Raw genomic sequence first — 16811 nt, 5'->3', positions numbered from 1 at the left:
CCTGCGTGTGGCATGGGGCGTGGTTACTGCTGGGGCCCCTTTCTGTCTTGCCCAAGAAATCCCTGCTCTGACCCATTACTGCTTGTGCAGGTGGAGAATGGCCCCAGTGAGTTTGCACTCTATGTCGTCCATGAATCTGGGGGTAAGTGTCTGCCTTTGCTTCCAGATCTGGAAACCCAAAGTATCTTTCTGTTTGGCAAGCTCACCCGCCATGCTCGTCCTCTGAGGCTGTGCCCTTGTATGGCAGGCACAGGGCACCTTGCCCCCCTGGCTTTAGGACCCACCATGCCCCTACCATGAGTGCCTCTCCCAGTCCCAAACCCAGTCACACTTGTCCATTTCAGAACTAATAGGAGGCCATCATGTCTTCTCTTGCTTGGTTAGAGGAGCTTTGGTTGCATGTCTGGGTCTGTGAGCTGGAGCTGAAGGCCCCACCCACTGAGGGTAGCTGCAGATCCAACGTGGTCAGCCTGTGACTGAGCAGCCCTGGCCTCCTTGCTCCGCTGTCCCCTCTCTCCTGCTCCCTCGACTCCTGTTACCCCTGAACTGGGCCTCTGCTGAATGACGCAATTCCACTTAACTCAGGGGCAGCATTCTCAGGTTGGGAGAAGGTTCCAATCCCCATGGACATCTGTTTCTATCACAACCCCATCTTGGAAGAGAGAAGCAATCTTAATGCCCCGTGAATTTTGTAAACCACCTTCCTTTTCAGAACGGACGAAACTGAAAGACAGTGAGTACCCGCTGATTTCCAGAATCCTGCATGGGCCATGTGAGAAGATTGCCAGGATATTCCTGATGGAAGCTGACTTGGGCGAGGAGGTCCCCCACGACGTGAGTGGGAGCTGAGGCTTGGAGGCCTGTTCCTGTGTGCAGGGCTAGGGGCATCCTGAGGGACCTCCTTGGCCAGAGTGTAAGGGACGATGTTTCCAGGCCACATTGTTGTCCTAAAGCCCCAGCCCAGCACTGTGATGGCTCCAACCTTGTTCCTGTCAGGGACCACTAGCTTCTGCAGTGGCTCAGGGGAGAGAGAATTTGGGCCTTAGAGAACCGGGCCTGTGCTTCCACGGAAGCAGACAGGACCTTCTGGTATGTTTTTCATCATCACTGCATACACAGGGGTCCTCACTGGGGCCACCACCCAAGTCCTGACTGGGAGACCAGCACATTTCCAAACTCCCCTGCACAGAAAAGGCAAGTCATGTGACCCTTGTCCTGGGCCATTCATGGGCTGATGCCAGTTCATTCCGGTGAGAAACAGGAGCCTTCCCATTACCCGCACCCACTGTGGCACCTCTCACTGTTGAGTGCTTCCCAGTGCTCACTTAGCTGCCCCTCCCAGGGATGCTAGATGCGCCCCCTCCTCCCACCCTGGCACACACACAGCTGTGCTGCGGCATGTGGGGGGGCACCACTTCCATGGGTACCAGATGCTGCCTCTGTCGGCCCCTAAGGAAACAGTCAGGAAAAGAACACACGTTTTCGTTTTCTAATTTAGAGCACATTCAAATGTTCTTGGATTTTCTAGGTCGCTCAGTACATTAAGTTTGAAATGCCGGTGCTGGACAGTTTTGTTGAAAAATTAAAAGAAGAGGAGGAAAGAGAAATAATCAAACTGACCACGAAGTAAGCAGCACTCAAAGAGCCAGTCTTGGGTCCTGGACCTCGGGGCAAGTCTGCTGGGCAGAGCCCCTGGGGCCAGACAGGGGGCACTCAGGCTCCCCTAGTGCACAGCCCAGGGCCTTGCAAACCCCGGCCCCCCAGCACTGCCCTCTGGCCCAGGCTTGGTGTTAATACCAACTGAGTGACAGCCCACCGAAATGGTGGGATGCAGCCCAGACCACCACAGTGGCCTCCATGCCTCACTGCAGGGGCACACGCTGCTGGAAACTGGGCAGGAGTCAGGCAGGGGCAGGGGCACTGGGCCAAGGCTGTCGTTCTGGTGACACAGCCCTGGAAGAGCAATGAGGACAGGGCCTGCTTGGTGCCCAGAGTGTTCTGAGCCTGCCAAAAAGCAGTGGCTGTTGGAATCCCCGTGCCAACTGCTCTTCAGGTGTGGAGACCGGTTTGGAGACTGGTTCAACAGATAGGTGAGCAGCTGTCACCTGCCAGCTCCTGGGAAGGCGACGTGAAGGCTCAGCTGTACCTCCCGAGGATGTATTTGAGGCGTGCGGGTACACAGCTCTCACCAGTGCCTGAGTGGGAGCTCTCAGAGGAGTGGAAGTGGGGAGGCTGCTCACCACAGGGGCCTGCAGTCCAGGACCAGATTTGATTCTGGCTTCTGACCGAAGGATTCTTGGAAACTACCCCCCACTTCCTGTTTTTCAGCCGGGGCCCCTCAGACAGCCATAGAGCCCCATCAGGGAGAACAGAAGACACACAGATGGCAGGTCACCGAAGGGTTTTGGAGTTGAGGGGGCCTGGGGGTCACTTGGTTCATTTGTTCAGTGTGTGGACAGCCCATGGGGGCCTATGACAGGAAGGTGGCAGCACAGGCTGTTGTGGCCCAGGATGGCAGGCAGGCTTCCCATTCCCTCCAGCCTGCTCCTCCCCACACTAGAGAACCTCAGAAAGAAGCTGCAGCACTTGGCTTTCAGGCAGGACCTGGTCTGCCGACCTGTGGGACTGCTCCCTGAACCAGTGCTCTTCCCAGGCCTGCCTGGCCTTTCCCTCCCCTAGCGGAGGAGAGACAGTCCTCGAATCAGCCGGTCAAGGGCCCTGGGTCTCCTGGCCCACGTGTCTGTGCTGTCCCTTCCTCTGTCCCACGTGCCTCCAGCCTGAGTGGGCCCTCTTGGCTGCCTCTCCCCCAGGTTCCAGGCCCTGCGCATGATGATGCTGCAGCGTCTGCAGCAGCTGGTGGAGACCCAGTAGCTCACGGTCACACGGAGGACCAGTGGGCAGAAGCTGACCAAGGGCCACCAGCTGGAAGTCCCACATCGAGCCGCTGCCTGTCCACCTGCCTAAGAACCCTGAGTCCCGTGGCCCTGGCTCTTGGCCCCAGAGCATTTACAGGACCCAGAGCCAGGCCAAGGGGCCAGGAACTCACTGGATGGGGGCTCTGTGTGGGGCTGGCCTGCACAGTGAGCAGCCCCAAAGTGGAGGCACTGGCCATACTGTGTGACTGGATGGTGTGGCTGTTCCCATTCAGCCACACCTGTCCTGCTCAGGAGAGCAGTGCCTGACTGCAGCCCAGGGCCTGGGCTTTCCCAGCACCCAGCCCAGGGCCTCCCTGGGGCCATTGCCCATTCTCAACATCTATGTGAACCACATGGTCTGGGCCCTCACGTCATGCTGCCACTCAGGAGCTCTGCAAGGAGGAGCAGGAGCTGCCAGCAGATATGGGACTCACCCTGCTCCCAGCCATCACTTTCCCATGGCTCGCCTGGCATGCAGGCCTCCAGTGTCACCAGGTGAACCCGCATAGCCCAGTCCTGGGTGCCAGATGTTGGACCAGGAACAAGTCATGAGTGTCTCATTTTCTCCCAGTACCACTCGCTCCTACTTGAGCTTGCTGCCCAAACACTGAGCTCTGGTCATGTGTAGAACATGGCTGTACACCACTGGAAGGGGGCCAACCTGAGCCGAGAGCCCAGGGCTGCTGGTGGCTCAGAGGGTGGCGCACATTCCTCAGGGGCCTGGGTGCCTCCTGCCCTCTGTGAGCTTGCATCTTCCTCCACCTCCCGTCAAAGAGGTGCAAGGAGGAGACAGTCTGAGGAGGAAGGGCTTTGAATTCACTGGGCCAAATACTGAACAATTTGGTCTTGTCAGCTAATGGGGAATTTCTGAAATGAATCAGAAGGCCTTTGGAAAACTGTAGCAGTTTACTTCACTCATGTGAAGTATTTGTCCCAAACAGAGCAAGCCAAAGACCAAAGTCTTCTCCTGCAGGGGCCTGTGGGCAGCAGATTTAAAGAGAAGAACTATAAAGTCTTCCAAATGTAGGAGAGACTATCTGCTTCATGCCAGGGTTTCCGACCTAACCCGGCTGTCACAGAGATGCACAGGGTGATGCCTGGGGTGACCCTCCATGGTTTCTACTGTCCCTGCTCCCTTTGGCAGCATGGTTTTCTAGGTGCTCAATAAAGGTGTGTATGTGAACTGAAGGAGTCTGGACCACGTGCTCTTTTTGCCTTTATGTGTCTACCCCGCCCCCTGTTGTAGTCACTGAAGTTCTTCTCCAGTACATGTGGCCAGACTTGTACCAAGCCCACCCTGGGACTGGCGTGGTGCACTGACGGGGCCACAGGGCACAGAGAGTAAACATCGGTGGGGGGCAGCAGGCCGGCGGTGAGCAGTCTGGACTGTGAGCGAGAGGGTCACACAGAGTCACAGAATCTTAGTCTCAGGAGGACCTCAGGGATGGCAGCAGGGCCTAGGAGAGGGTGGAAAGCAAGTCAAACAGGCCTCCCCAGGCCATGTGATCCTCCAGCCCATACTTAAACCAGGTCTAGGACAGCTGCCAGTCCATCATCAACAGTAATTATGCCAGGTCTCTGCTTGACCCTAAAGGACAAAGAGTCACAGTCCACTCTGTGTTCAGGGGTCCCCTCACAGGGAGAATCAAACCAGACACCCAGGAGTCAGGGAACCAGCAGAGCAGGGAGCTGATGAAGGTTCCTGGAAGGAGGCCTGAGGCTGAGCCCAAGGTGGCAAAGGTGGTGTGTGTGCTGTTCCAGCCCGAGAGGTGGTCCCAGCCCAGGAGGGACTCGCCCCGCATTGGGAAGCCTTCAGTTGAAGCCCTCAGACAGTGCTTGCTGGTTTTGTTTTGCTTTGGAAGTTTGGGGATTTTCTATAGCTGTTACAGTGTTACTTAATTTAATGCCTGTCTAGGTAAGTGTTACTTTTGAAATACATGCTATCAAACCTAACTTCTGAATTTAATAGCTAAGAAAAATCACTAGCAAATTGCACAGGAGGGGGGAAATGTCGGCTTCCACAGTCATCTGAGGGGTTAACAAATCTTTTGTCAACACTGTATTCACTTATCTGAGGCAATGTGACAAGCTGCTAATTCAGCTCACTGTGACAGCACCATTTCAGACTTTCTTCCCTAGGCTCTGTGGTTTCCTCTTGGTTTATGTGGAATCTCCATTTTCCTGTCCATGAGCTTGCAGTACATCTCATATGCTCCTTCACTAATGAGTATCCCAGGGGAAAAAATGTACCCAAAGATTTAGTGAAGATTCCTGGGAGTGTCCTTTCCTAAAACGGGACTGTCTTCTCAGGCCAGGCCTCAGAAAACAGAGAAAACAGAGAAACACAGGATGAAATCAACATGATTGCAAAAGGGGTGGACTCAGGAAACACAGGGTGGTTTGCCCAGAACATTATCAGAAGGAACAGAAAAAACAGCTTGTTTTTCCCTGACGTGATAACCATACGCTACCTGCTAGGAACGTCTACCAGAAAATGAATTAAAGCCCTTCCAACTATCACAGTCATGTGTTCACCCAGGATACATCAGGCCCTTTGGTCTAAGGGAAACACAGCACCAGGCGCATCAGTCTGGCCAGGCGATTCGTGGAGGAGCTGCAATACACGGCATTCCTGGCAGACAGGTGCCTCGCAGCCGGGGACAAACAGCAGGGGTGTCTTTGTGAGGTGCTGCTTGGGCAGTGGCCCCTGCCTCTCAGCCCCTCAGCCGTGACCAGGCAGGAAGCACAGTCAGAGCCAAACCCATCCAAGTGCAGAAACAGCAAATGCATACATGCTGCCCTTAGGCCCTGCAGGCCACAATTGTCTGGGAAAGCCAGCTGCTGACCTGCCCTGGACTCACAATGTGCAGGGTGGAGCCCTGTTCCCTCCTGGCCAGGCGTTTAATGGAGTTGTTTTTTGCAATCCAAGGGATGGGAATTCCCAGTTTCCTTTCCCAGACAACCCAAAGGAAACAGAATGGCAAAGTCTCAGGCTTGGGGGAGAACCATTGTTCAGGGACCATTTGTGCGAGATGGGCTACTCCTGTAATTGCCCTTGGGTCACAAACGTGAGCAACCTCCTAGCTCTGTTGCCAGATGCAGACCCAAGGCGGCAGTGCTCCCTGTTGAGACAGTGCTGTTCTGTGTGTACGTGTGTGTATGCACGTGTAAGGGAGTGTGGATGCAGGGGACAAAGCCATAGTAAAGGGAAGCTGGCTTGCTGGGACTTTTCTCATCCCAGAAGCCTCTTCCTTAAGTGAGCCCTTCAAACATGACAAGGCTCGAGGGCACACTTGGCCCTGCTGGGTGCAGTTTCCCAAAGAAGCCCCAGCCATTAAGCTCTTGTTGCCCAGTTTCCCTAGAAAGATGTACTGTTGGGAGGAGGTGTGGCAGAGCCAGTCTTTGCTGCCCTGCCTCCCAGCCCTCCCACACCTGCCCCTTTCTCTTCTGTGTTTTGTAAATATCATATATGGCCATTTCCGATATTTTAGCTTCCTTAAAAACAGTCTGGAATCCATATGAGGCTACTAGCAAAGGCTCTGCCCTGGCTCTGCCACTTAGGTGTGACTGACCTTCAGCAAGTTACTTGCCTGCATGTCCTCAAATGTAAAATGAAGGCAATGGCAATCCTGCCTCTTCAGTCCTGCAAGGCGTACTTGCCAATGTATTTGCAATAGTAACACTCCCAGGGGCTACAGGCGCATCTGTGTCCCACTGTGACATGCCCTTGCAGGCGGGCTCCTGTGGCTCTGCTGCATGGGTCTTCTCATCCTGGGCCCTAGGCTGATGGAGAGCCCCTCCTTGGGACACATTATTCTCCAGGAAGAAGGAAAGGACAGTGACCCAAAGCTGTTACTGGTACGTGGTGAGCCCTCCCATGAGGTGGCCAATGTGGCTCACAAGGAGACTCAACGTCCAGGGGGGGTGCTGTTCACTAGGAGGCACTCAAAATCACCGAGCCATAAGCAGGGATGTGAAAGCCTAGAGGGGCCAACGCTCAGGAACAGTCATACCTCAGGGATATGGAACGACTGAACGATGCACCACAAGTGCTTCAAACAGTGCCTGGCCCCTAACAAGCACTCAGTAAGCGCTGTTACCACAATTAGATAAAACTGTAACTCCTTCTCTACTTCGTGTTCCCCCTCCTCCCCATCTCATACCCTTTTCTCTCTCTTGTTTTTCTCCATGCTTACCTCCTACTCTGTCCTCTCGTGAACAACCACACCCCTTTATTACTTCACTTTCATCTCTTTCTTTTTAAAAATTCACCTTTCTTTACCCAATTCTCTACCTCTATATATCTCTGGGCTTTCTGTAGCTAGACCAGAGGTTTTCAGGTACAAGAAAAAGGGATAATAGACCTTTATGTGGGACATGGAAATAGTTTTCATTAATGACTGTCTTACTAATAAAATGCTTTGAGTACATTTTTTCTTAGTATTTAAATGTACATAAAACAAGGTCACTTTCACTTTTGAAACTTTGCTTTAACTCTGACCATTGCCCCCTACCCCACCCCCTTCAACCACCATCAACCAGTACCAATAACTTACAAAAGTAATAACAATGGTTCATATTTCTTACGTGTTATGCATTGTGCTAAGTGCCTTACATTATCTCATTTAATCTTCGTAATAGTCTATGTTCTGGGTGACTGGGTTGACCTTCTTTGTCTAGGCCTAATCAGGCTCAGGCTTTTCCGTCTGCCAGCAGAAAGCCCTCCACTTGAGGTCTGGCCCTGGTCTTAGTGCAGCCTCTGCCCTCAGCTTTCTTTGTGCCTCCAGGCACATTTCCCTCTCCCAGCCTCCATTCACTGATGCTCAAGACAGTAAAGATGAATGACCAGAGAGTAGATGTAAAACACTTTATAGATGAAAAGCACTTTGCAAACAATGAGGCATTGTTAAATTCACTCATTCATTCAGAATTGATTGCTGTGTGCCAGCTTCCTACTGAGCACTGTTCTTACCACTGCAGACACTGCACTGGGCAAGGTACTCTGGAGTGTGTGCCACTGCTCCAGGGACCTGGAAGGCCTGCAGAGGATTTTGGACAGAATGAATGACCTGATCTACGTGGATTTGAAGGTGAGTGAGTAGACCCTGCGGAGACCAGTGACAGAGCCAATGCCATAGTCCAGATGAGATGGCGGCGACTTCATGGGTGTTACAGCAGTCACGGTGTCGGAGGTGAGTCTATTCTAGATACACACTGAAGGTACAGATGGATTGGATTTTGGTTTTAGGTTAAAAAAAAAAAGAGAACGATGTGTGGATAAAATTGTAATATCCCAGAATATCATGCCTGACTTTAGTTCATCTCCATTTGAACAGGCGTTCCTAAGGGGTGGAGAGAAGTAGTTCATCTGCATATCAATGCCTAATTACCTGGGCAGCTGAAGGCTTATCTGAACCTGAGATGTTGGGGGGAGCTCTCCTTCCCTTCTGCCAGAGCAGGAAAGAGAGGGCCCCGGACAGCAGTTTGTAAGCAATAAGAGGTTTCAAACTTTATTTCTCCCTTTGACTGATTTCGGTTTTAGATGTATTTTGCCCTGAGACTTCTCCCTGGAGTTACAGATGACATGAAGAATCTTAGCCTGGACACTGGAAAGACAGAGTTGCTACCAATTGCTGGGATGGATACTATGGAAGGAACAGGTGAGGTGAACGCCTGAAGTTCATCTGACAGGCTAGGATCAGAACGCCCAGCTACAAGCAAGGGGGCGGAATGAAACTGGATATACAGGTGTGGAGCCCAGTGATGTTTGCATCCCAGGGCCTACACATCTGGCATTTGAAGCCACCAGGCTGGAGCAGCTCCAGGCGGGAATGAGCCACAAGGGGAACAGAAGCTAGGCAGCCCAGTAGGGCCAGGCTGAGGGACGGGGTGAGGGGAAGGGGCTGTCAGAGAGAAGATCTGTGGGTAAAACGGCAGTATTTCCAGAATCTTTCGCCTGGCTTTGGGGTATCTTCATATTAACAGGTATTCCCAAGGGGTCAAGGGTAGTCCATCTCCTTATCAGTAGGTAATTAAAAGGGCAGCGAGGGCATATCTGGACCGGACAGGTTGGGTGGGGTCCCTTCTTCTGCAGCCGGGTCCGAGAGGCCCGGGAGAGCAGAAGTGGACGACTTATTGTAAACAATAAACGGGTTTCTCCCACTTTATTTCTCCCTTTGACCGATTTTTGTTTCAAAGATATTTTGTCCCGGGATTTTTCCCCTGGAGTTAGAAGATGCCAGAGAGAAAGGAAAAGCCAGGAGAGAAGGGGGCAGAGGAACAAGGAGCAAAGCCGGGCCGGGGCTTATGGGTGGGCCCGGGGCCATAGAGGGTCACTGCGTCACGTTCCTAGAGCGGCCGCCGCCGACTGACGAGGGGACTGCGCTTTCGGCCGGGTGAGGAGCGCGGCGAAGGAACCGGAGCATATCGCTGGTGACGGTGCGGCGGCTCGGACTGGCAGAGAGTGGGCGGTGGGCGGGGCGGGCCCCGCGCCCTGTTCCCCGCCCGGCCTGGCCCGGCCCAGGAGTTGCAGCACGTCGCCGGCTGTGGAGGCTTGGGTGGGGGCCGATCGGGTTTGGTGGCCGGTCAGGGCGGCAGAGCGCCAGCCGCGGGGCGCAGACACGTGCGCTTAGGGCCCGTGATCCTGTGCCGACCCGCGTCCGGCCTGCGGGGCCCGCTTCTGGCGCAGTCGCCGCGTCCGCTCGGTCCTGCGCGGTCTGGGTAGTCCCTCGTTTTCATACCAGATGTGACTTCGTTGTATTGAAAATAAATTTGTTTTTCCCACGTGTAATTATCCTCATAGATTTTTTTTTGGACACCAACACCATGGACCTAACGAATGTCTCCTTGGAATAGACATGCGCCAACACGTACGAAAATTAAGGAGTGAGTATTATGTGCGGCCGGTGTACTTTAGAGCACATGTAATCACTAAGTATCCAAATAAAGTTCTCGGCACTGTCAGGCCTGGAGTCTCAGTCATACAGTCAGATGAGGGAAAGTCAAGAACAAGGATATGTTTTTAATCCATCCTATTTTTACATTATAAATCTCCTTTTCTTGTGCTCTACTTACCTTTTTTTCTATTCAGTTTCATTACAATATCCAGTAAAAGTTCTGAAATTTTCCTGTCTCCAGAGACCTCTTGATTCACATTTTCAAAGCATTGTGCTTTTTCTTGCAGCATTAGAATCTAGGAGAAATAATCATTTTTATTCATATTTTTCTCATCCAGTATTTTATATGATCAACTCACAGAAACTTGCCATGCCTTTCTTAGAGTTGTTCCTTTCAAAACAATGTGTGCTACAAAGTTAGAGCCATCTTGTTATCTGTAGCTGTGAAAGTAGAATGTCCAAGTAAGATTAAATAAAAAAGTACTATGATTTGTCATTTCCAATTTGGATGCCCTATTAGTCACCAATAAATAAAAATAAATTTAATGTGGGAGTAAATATTAAAACATACTGGTAATTACTATCAAAATTTTGATAGTCTTTTGGAGTTTTTCTTTTCCCCTTAAGAATCTTATCTCTACCTTTTAATCAGAATTATGTACTCATTTGATAATGCCTAATAAAGACTGAAATTTCATGTTACTACTTTTTTCTGTCCTATCCCAAAATATAAAAGCTGAAATTATTTGAATTATTTTGCAAGTATTTTCCCCCCAGAGTTCTTTGTTTTCATGTATATTGGATACATTTTAAATTTAAACATGGATGTAATTTTAATGGGTTGAAGAGATATTAAAGTTGAGTAATTAACAAATCATCTATTTTTTTTCTACACACAGAGAATTCTGAACTGCATAGCTCTAGAAAGACATTATTAGTTCATAAGAAGAGAGTAGACTCTTTTTTTTTTCTTTCAAACTCACCATTGTCCTTATCCCCAAACTCCATACCTCCAGTGTTTTGTAGTAGTAATAGCCTACAGGGCCTTTTCCAGACCTCCCTAAATTCTGATAAATGGAGTTTATCCATTACATTACAGACAAAAAGCCTTCAAAGAATTTGGGATCCCTATAAAGAAATGGGAATGAGGAAAAGAGAATAAAAAAGCAATGAAAAGCAAGAAGACATAAATATGTCTCCTTTTCACACTTATATTTTTAAGTGATAAAATGGGAAAGATAAATTGATTAAAAAAATTTTCAAAGAGAATATATTAAATTTCTTTAAAGAACAAACAAAAATATGCAAATTATTTGTATAAGTCCTAGGAAAAAATATTTTTTTTCTTCTGGAAAAAAGTAGAAATCAAACTAGAAATCACAAAACTATGAGGACTAGTAATTTCATCCTCTTAAACTAAAATACATTCTCCAGATTATTGAACTATTATACTTTCCCTAAATAAATATTACTTTTTCCATAATAACTAGAAAATGGTGTTACTATGGCATTTACTCTTGAGTGTAAAAAAGCATTAGGAATTGTGGAATTCAAGAAAGAATGATCAATGAGGAAAACTGATTATTTGTCTCATTCTTCTAAAAGTATGTACCATAACCTTTAGATAATAATCTCCCCAAAAGTCTGAAATAGTAAATGTCTTTAACAAATCATGTATTTTTCCATTAGTTGTAGGTTGCTTCACTTAGAAATAGAATTTTGTAATCACTCTGCATAATGGTAGAATCTTAGGATCACAGACAAAATCACTGATTTCTGTAGATAGTCTGTAGGAAACAAACTATTCTGACTAAGAAACATAGTGACTAAGATCACTTGCACATTTAATTTATCTTGCAGCTCTGTAATCTTTCATAGTTAAATGTTGAATACATACCAATGTTTTTATGGACTTGAGAATTAGTACAGATTATTGAAATGCATGTACAGAGAGCTCATTTTCTACTTTAACAGTAAATATGCTTTTAAAAATTTATTCTAATACCAAGTCATCTATATCCTGCAGTTATATACATTTTTGGGGGGGGCATACACACAATATTTCAAATAAGGTCATAATATATTCTTTTCATATGATTCTCTTCTTTTTTTTTTCATTAAGGTATGATTGATATACACTCTTATGAAGGTTTCACATGAAAAAACTATGTGGTTACTACATTTACCCATATTATCAAGTCCCCACCCATACCCCAATGCAGTCACTGTCCATTAGTGCAGCAAGTTGCCAGAGATCCACTATGTCCCTTCTCTGTGATACATTTTTCTCCCTGTGATCCCCCATACCATATGTACTAAACATAATACCCCTGAGTCCCCTTTTCCCTCCCTCCCCACCTGCCCTCCTACACCCCTCCCCTTTGGTAACCACTAGTTCATTTTTGGAGTCTGAGTCTGCTGCCATTTTGTTCCTTCAGTTTTGCTTCATTGTTATACTCCACAAATGAGGGAAATCATTTGGCATTTGTCTCTCTCCACCTGGCTTATTTCACTGAGCATAATGTACTCCAGCTCCATCCACATTATTGCAAATGGTAGGATTTGTTTCTTTCTTATGGCTGAATAGTATTCCATTGTATATATGTACCACATCTTTATCCATTCATCTACAGATGGACACTTAGGTTGCTTCCATATCTTGGCTATTGTAAAAAGTGCTGCAATAAACATAGGGGTGCATATGTCTTTTTGAATCTGAGAAGTTATATTCTTTGGGTAAATTCCAAGGAATGGGATTCTGGGGTCAAATGGTATTTCTATTTTTAGTTTTTTGAGGAACCTCCATATTGCTTTCCACAATGGTTGAACTAGCTTACATTCCCACCAGCAGTGTAGGAGGGTTCCCCTTTCTCCGCATCCTTGCCAGCATTCATTGTTCTTAGTCTTTTCGATGCTGGCCATCCTTACTGGTGTGAGGTGATATCTCATTGTGGTTTTAATTTGCATTTCCCTGATATGTGGAGCATTTTCTCATGTGTCTGTTGGCCATCTGAATTTCTTCTTTGGAGAACTGTCTCTTCATATCCTCTGCCCATTTGTTAATTAGGTTATTTGCTTTTTGGGTGTTGAGGTGTGTAATTTCTTTATATATTTTTGATGTTAACACCTTGTTGGATATGTCATTTACAAATATATTCTCCCATACTGTAGGATGCCTTTTTGTTTTGTTGATGATGTCCTTTGCCATACAAAAACTTTTTAGTTTGATGTAGCCCCATGAGTTCATTTTTGCTTTTGTTTCCCTTTCTCGAGCAGATGGGTTCAGGGAGAAGTTGCTCACGCTTATATTCAGGAGATGTTTGCCTATGTTGTCTTCTAAGAGTTCTATAGCTTTATGACTTACATTCAAGTCTTTAATCCATTTCGAGTTTACTTTTTTGTATGGGGTTAGACAGTGATCCAGTTTCCTTCTCTTACATGTAGCTGTCCAGAGAGTAGACTCTTAAGAATATATTTGGCTTTTCACCATGAGGTTAGGAAAACCTAAGGGAGGAGTTTCTCGGAGGTCAAGCCAAGGAAAAGCCTTTGTGAACCAGCGCAAAACCGGCAGCCAGAGGCAGAAATGGGGAATGACTGTTCAGTTTGACTCAAGCTTAAGTAGACTAAGAAGAAGTTTGGAAGGAGAAGCCCTATAAGTGCACTGAATGTGAAAAGAGTTTCAGTCAGAGCTCAACTCTTTTTCAACACCAGAAGATTTATTCTGGAAAGAAATCCCATAAATGTATTGATTGTGGGAAAAGTTTCTTCTAGAGTTCAAATCTCATTGAGCATCGACGGATCCATACTGAGGAAAAGCCCTATAAATGCAATGAGTGTGGCAAGAGGTTTAAACATAGCTCGAATCTCATTCAGCACCAGAGAATTCACACTGGGGAGAAACCCTATCAGTGTGATGAATATGGCCGATGTTTCAGCCAGAGTTCCTACCTTATTCAGCATCAGAGAACCCACACCGGGGAGAAACACTGCCAGTGCAACGACAGTGCTAGTGCTTCAGCTAGAGTGCCCATGTCAGGCAGCAAGTGAAGGTGCACAAAGAAGAGAGGCCTCACAAAGCCTGGGCCAAAAATCTTAGGGCAAATTCTCCCTTAGTATCATCTTGGAAAGCTGGTACAAGCAGGAAGTCAATGGCTGGTCTCCGCAAAGTAAAGGACACTGCTTCAGCCCTTTTAAAAAAGAAAAACGGGGGATTCAAGATGGTAGCATGAGAAGTGAGACGGAGAATTCCTCCCAAAACCACAAATAGTATGAAAATATAGTTAATTGCTACAACTAACCCTAAAACAGCAACAAGAAAGAAGGCTGAACCAGACTACCTGCAGACCTCACAAACAGAGCAGAACTCACAAACACAGGGTAACGTATGGAGAGCCTGTATCAGGCAGGACCCAAGCCCTTCCCCCACCCCAGCTCACCACCGGAGGAAGAGAAACAGCGAAGGAGGGTGTGGAAGTCTAGAACTGCTGAACACTGAGCCCCGGAGGTCTGCTTTGGGAGAAGAAACCTACACTGTGTGGTGGTCTGGACATTGGGGATATCAGACAGGTGGAGTGATTCAGAGACAGATTGCAGCCATTTGTGGAGGAGGGGATCCACACACGGCCTCTGTGTCAGAGGAAAGGCAGGCAGTTTGAGAGGATTCCTAGCAGTGAGAAGGCTGCTGAAGGTTTGCATGGGGCTTGCTGTGCAGGGGAGGAGAGAGCTGGACAGGTTGTCTGTGCACGCTCTGCCCAGCTGGTTGGGAACTTTGTGGAACTTCAGGCGCCCCATCCCCTTGGCTGCCTGCTCAGCTCCGAGGCTCCACACAGTGACACACAGCCTGCTGCCTCTTCCTCCTAGCCTGCCGGCACCAGTTTGCAAACCAGCAATCACTGCGCTGGTGTCAGGCCAGCCAGAGGGAGACCCCACCCACAACAGCTAGAGACTCAAAGCACAGAGGCTTTCACCTCTGCTTGGCCCACTTCTCTGACACTGGAGACAGGCACCGCAGACGGGAATCAGGAAACAGATATTTCCTCCCCCCAGGCACCAGCTCTGCTCCCCTATGACTCCCAACCTCACTCTAGGGGCTGAGCAGCTCCAGAGACTGGAGCTTCTGGGCACTAGCAGGTACCACACAGAAATATGAAATGTCAAAAGAACATGGTTCAGACCAAAGTCTCACAAACCTCAAAAAAAGGGCCTAATGAAACTGAACTCACCAATCTGCCTGAAAGGTCAAAATAAAAATCATAAACATGCTTATGGAGGTATAGAAAAATATTCAAGAACTCAGGAACGAATTTAAGTCAGAGATTCAATCATTAAGAAATTCCATATCTGAAATGAAACATACAATGGAGGGATTTCAAAGCAGATTAGATGTAGTAGAAGAGATGGTAAATGGAATACAAATTAGAGAAGAGGAATACAAAGAACTTGAGGCACAAAGAGAAAAAAGAATCTCTAAGAATGAAAGAATATTGGGAGAACTGTGAGACCAATCCAGATGTAACAATATTTGAATTACAGGGATACCAGGAGAAGAAGAGAGAGAAAAAGGGATAGAAAGTGTCATTGAGGAGGTAATTACTGAAAACTTCCTTAATCTGGGGAAGGAAATAGTCTCTCAGGCCATGGGGGTGCACAGATCTCCCAACACAAGAGACCCTAGGAAGACAATGTTAAGACATATAATAATTAAAATGGCAAAGATCAAGGATAAAGACAGACTTTTAAAAGCAGCTAGAGAGAGAAAAAAGATCACATACAAAGGAAAACCCATCAGGCTATCATCAGACTTCTCAACAGAAACCATACAGGCAAGAAGGGAGTGGCGTGATACATTTAATGCAATGAAGCAGAAGGGCCTTGAACCAAGAATACTATACCCAGCAATGTTATCATTTAAATTTGAAGGAGGGATTAAACAATTTTCAGATAAAAGTTGAGAGAATTTACCTCCCACAAACCGCCTCTACAGTGCATTTTGGAGGGACTCCTACAGATGGAAGTATTCCTAAGGCTAAATGGATGTCACCCAAGGGATAGATAAAGAGCACAGAATATGATTCATAACATACAAAGAATGGAGGAGGAATAAAAAGTATGAAAAAAAGAAGAACCTTTAGGTTGTGTTTTTAATAGCACATTAAGTGAATTAAATTAGACTGTTAGTAAGGGAATTAGCCTTGAACCTTTGGTAACCACAAATCTAACGCCTCCAATGGCAATAAGTACATACCTGTCAATAACCACCCTAAATGTAAATGGTCTGAATGCACCAATCAAAAGACATAGAGTCACTGAATGGATTAAAAAACAAGACCGTCTGCCTAGAAGAGACTCACTTCAAACCCAAAGACATACACAGACTGAAAGTAAAGGGATGGAAAAAGATATTTCATGCTACTAACAGGGAGAAAAAAGCAGAAGTTGCAGTACTGGTATCAGATAAAATACACTTCAAAACAAAGAAAGTCGCAAGAGACAAAGAAGGACATTACATGATGATAAAGACGTCAGTCCAACAAGAAGATATAACTATTGTAAATATCTATGCACCCAACACAGGACCATCTACATATGTGAAACAAATACTAACAGAATTAAAGGGGGAAATAGAATGCAATGCATTCACTTCAGGAGAGTTCAACACACCACTCACTCCAAGGGACAGATCAACCAGACAGAAAATAAGTAAAGAGACAGAGGCCTTGAGCAACATATTAGAACAGATGGACATAATGGACATCTACAGAACACTCCATCCAAAAGCAACAGGATACACATTCTTCTCAAGTGCACATGGAACATTTTCCAGAATAGATCATATACTAGGCCACAAAAAGAGCCTCAATAATTTAAAAAAGATTGAAATTGTACCAGCCAGTTTCTCAGATCATGAAGGTATGAAATTAGAAATAAATTACACAAAAGAAACAAAAATCCCACAAACAAATAGAGGATTAATAACATGCTCCTAAATAATAAATGGATC

The 16811-nt window shown here is 47.1% G+C and overlaps 2 protein-coding genes across 8 annotated transcripts in view; both read left to right on the top strand.

The window, feature by feature from the left end:
* RASSF4 (Ras association domain family member 4) overlaps positions 1-4103 on the top strand; it is a 38824-nt gene extending 34721 nt beyond the window's left edge. For 5 of the 7 annotated variants that reach the window (XM_073241181.1, XM_073241179.1, XM_073241178.1 and 2 more), the window contains 3 exons: positions 91-142; positions 713-834; positions 2811-4103. In XM_073241181.1, the coding sequence (XP_073097282.1) occupies positions 91-142; positions 713-834; positions 2811-3182 (546 nt within the window). In that variant the 3' untranslated portion in view covers positions 3183-4103. Of the gene's footprint in view, positions 1-90; positions 143-712; positions 835-1528; positions 1627-2328; positions 2391-2810 lie in introns of all 7 variants that reach the window. The other 2 variants (XM_073241182.1, XM_073241183.1) reach the window with 2 other exon arrangements.
* Positions 4104-13198: 9095 nt separating this feature from the next.
* Positions 13199-14856, top strand: LOC108406087 (uncharacterized). The gene is given in 3 exon segments (XM_073241688.1): positions 13199-13452; positions 13454-13817; positions 13820-14856. Coding segments are annotated over 3 exon segments (738 nt in total). The 5' UTR covers positions 13199-13299; the 3' UTR covers positions 14041-14856.
* The last annotated feature ends 1955 nt before the right edge of the window (positions 14857-16811 follow it).

The sequence above is a fragment of the Manis javanica genome, chromosome 7 (assembly GCF_040802235.1).
Source record: "Manis javanica isolate MJ-LG chromosome 7, MJ_LKY, whole genome shotgun sequence".
NCBI lineage: Eukaryota > Metazoa > Chordata > Mammalia > Pholidota > Manidae > Manis > Manis javanica.
This window is presented reverse-complemented; position numbering and strand designations above follow the sequence as displayed.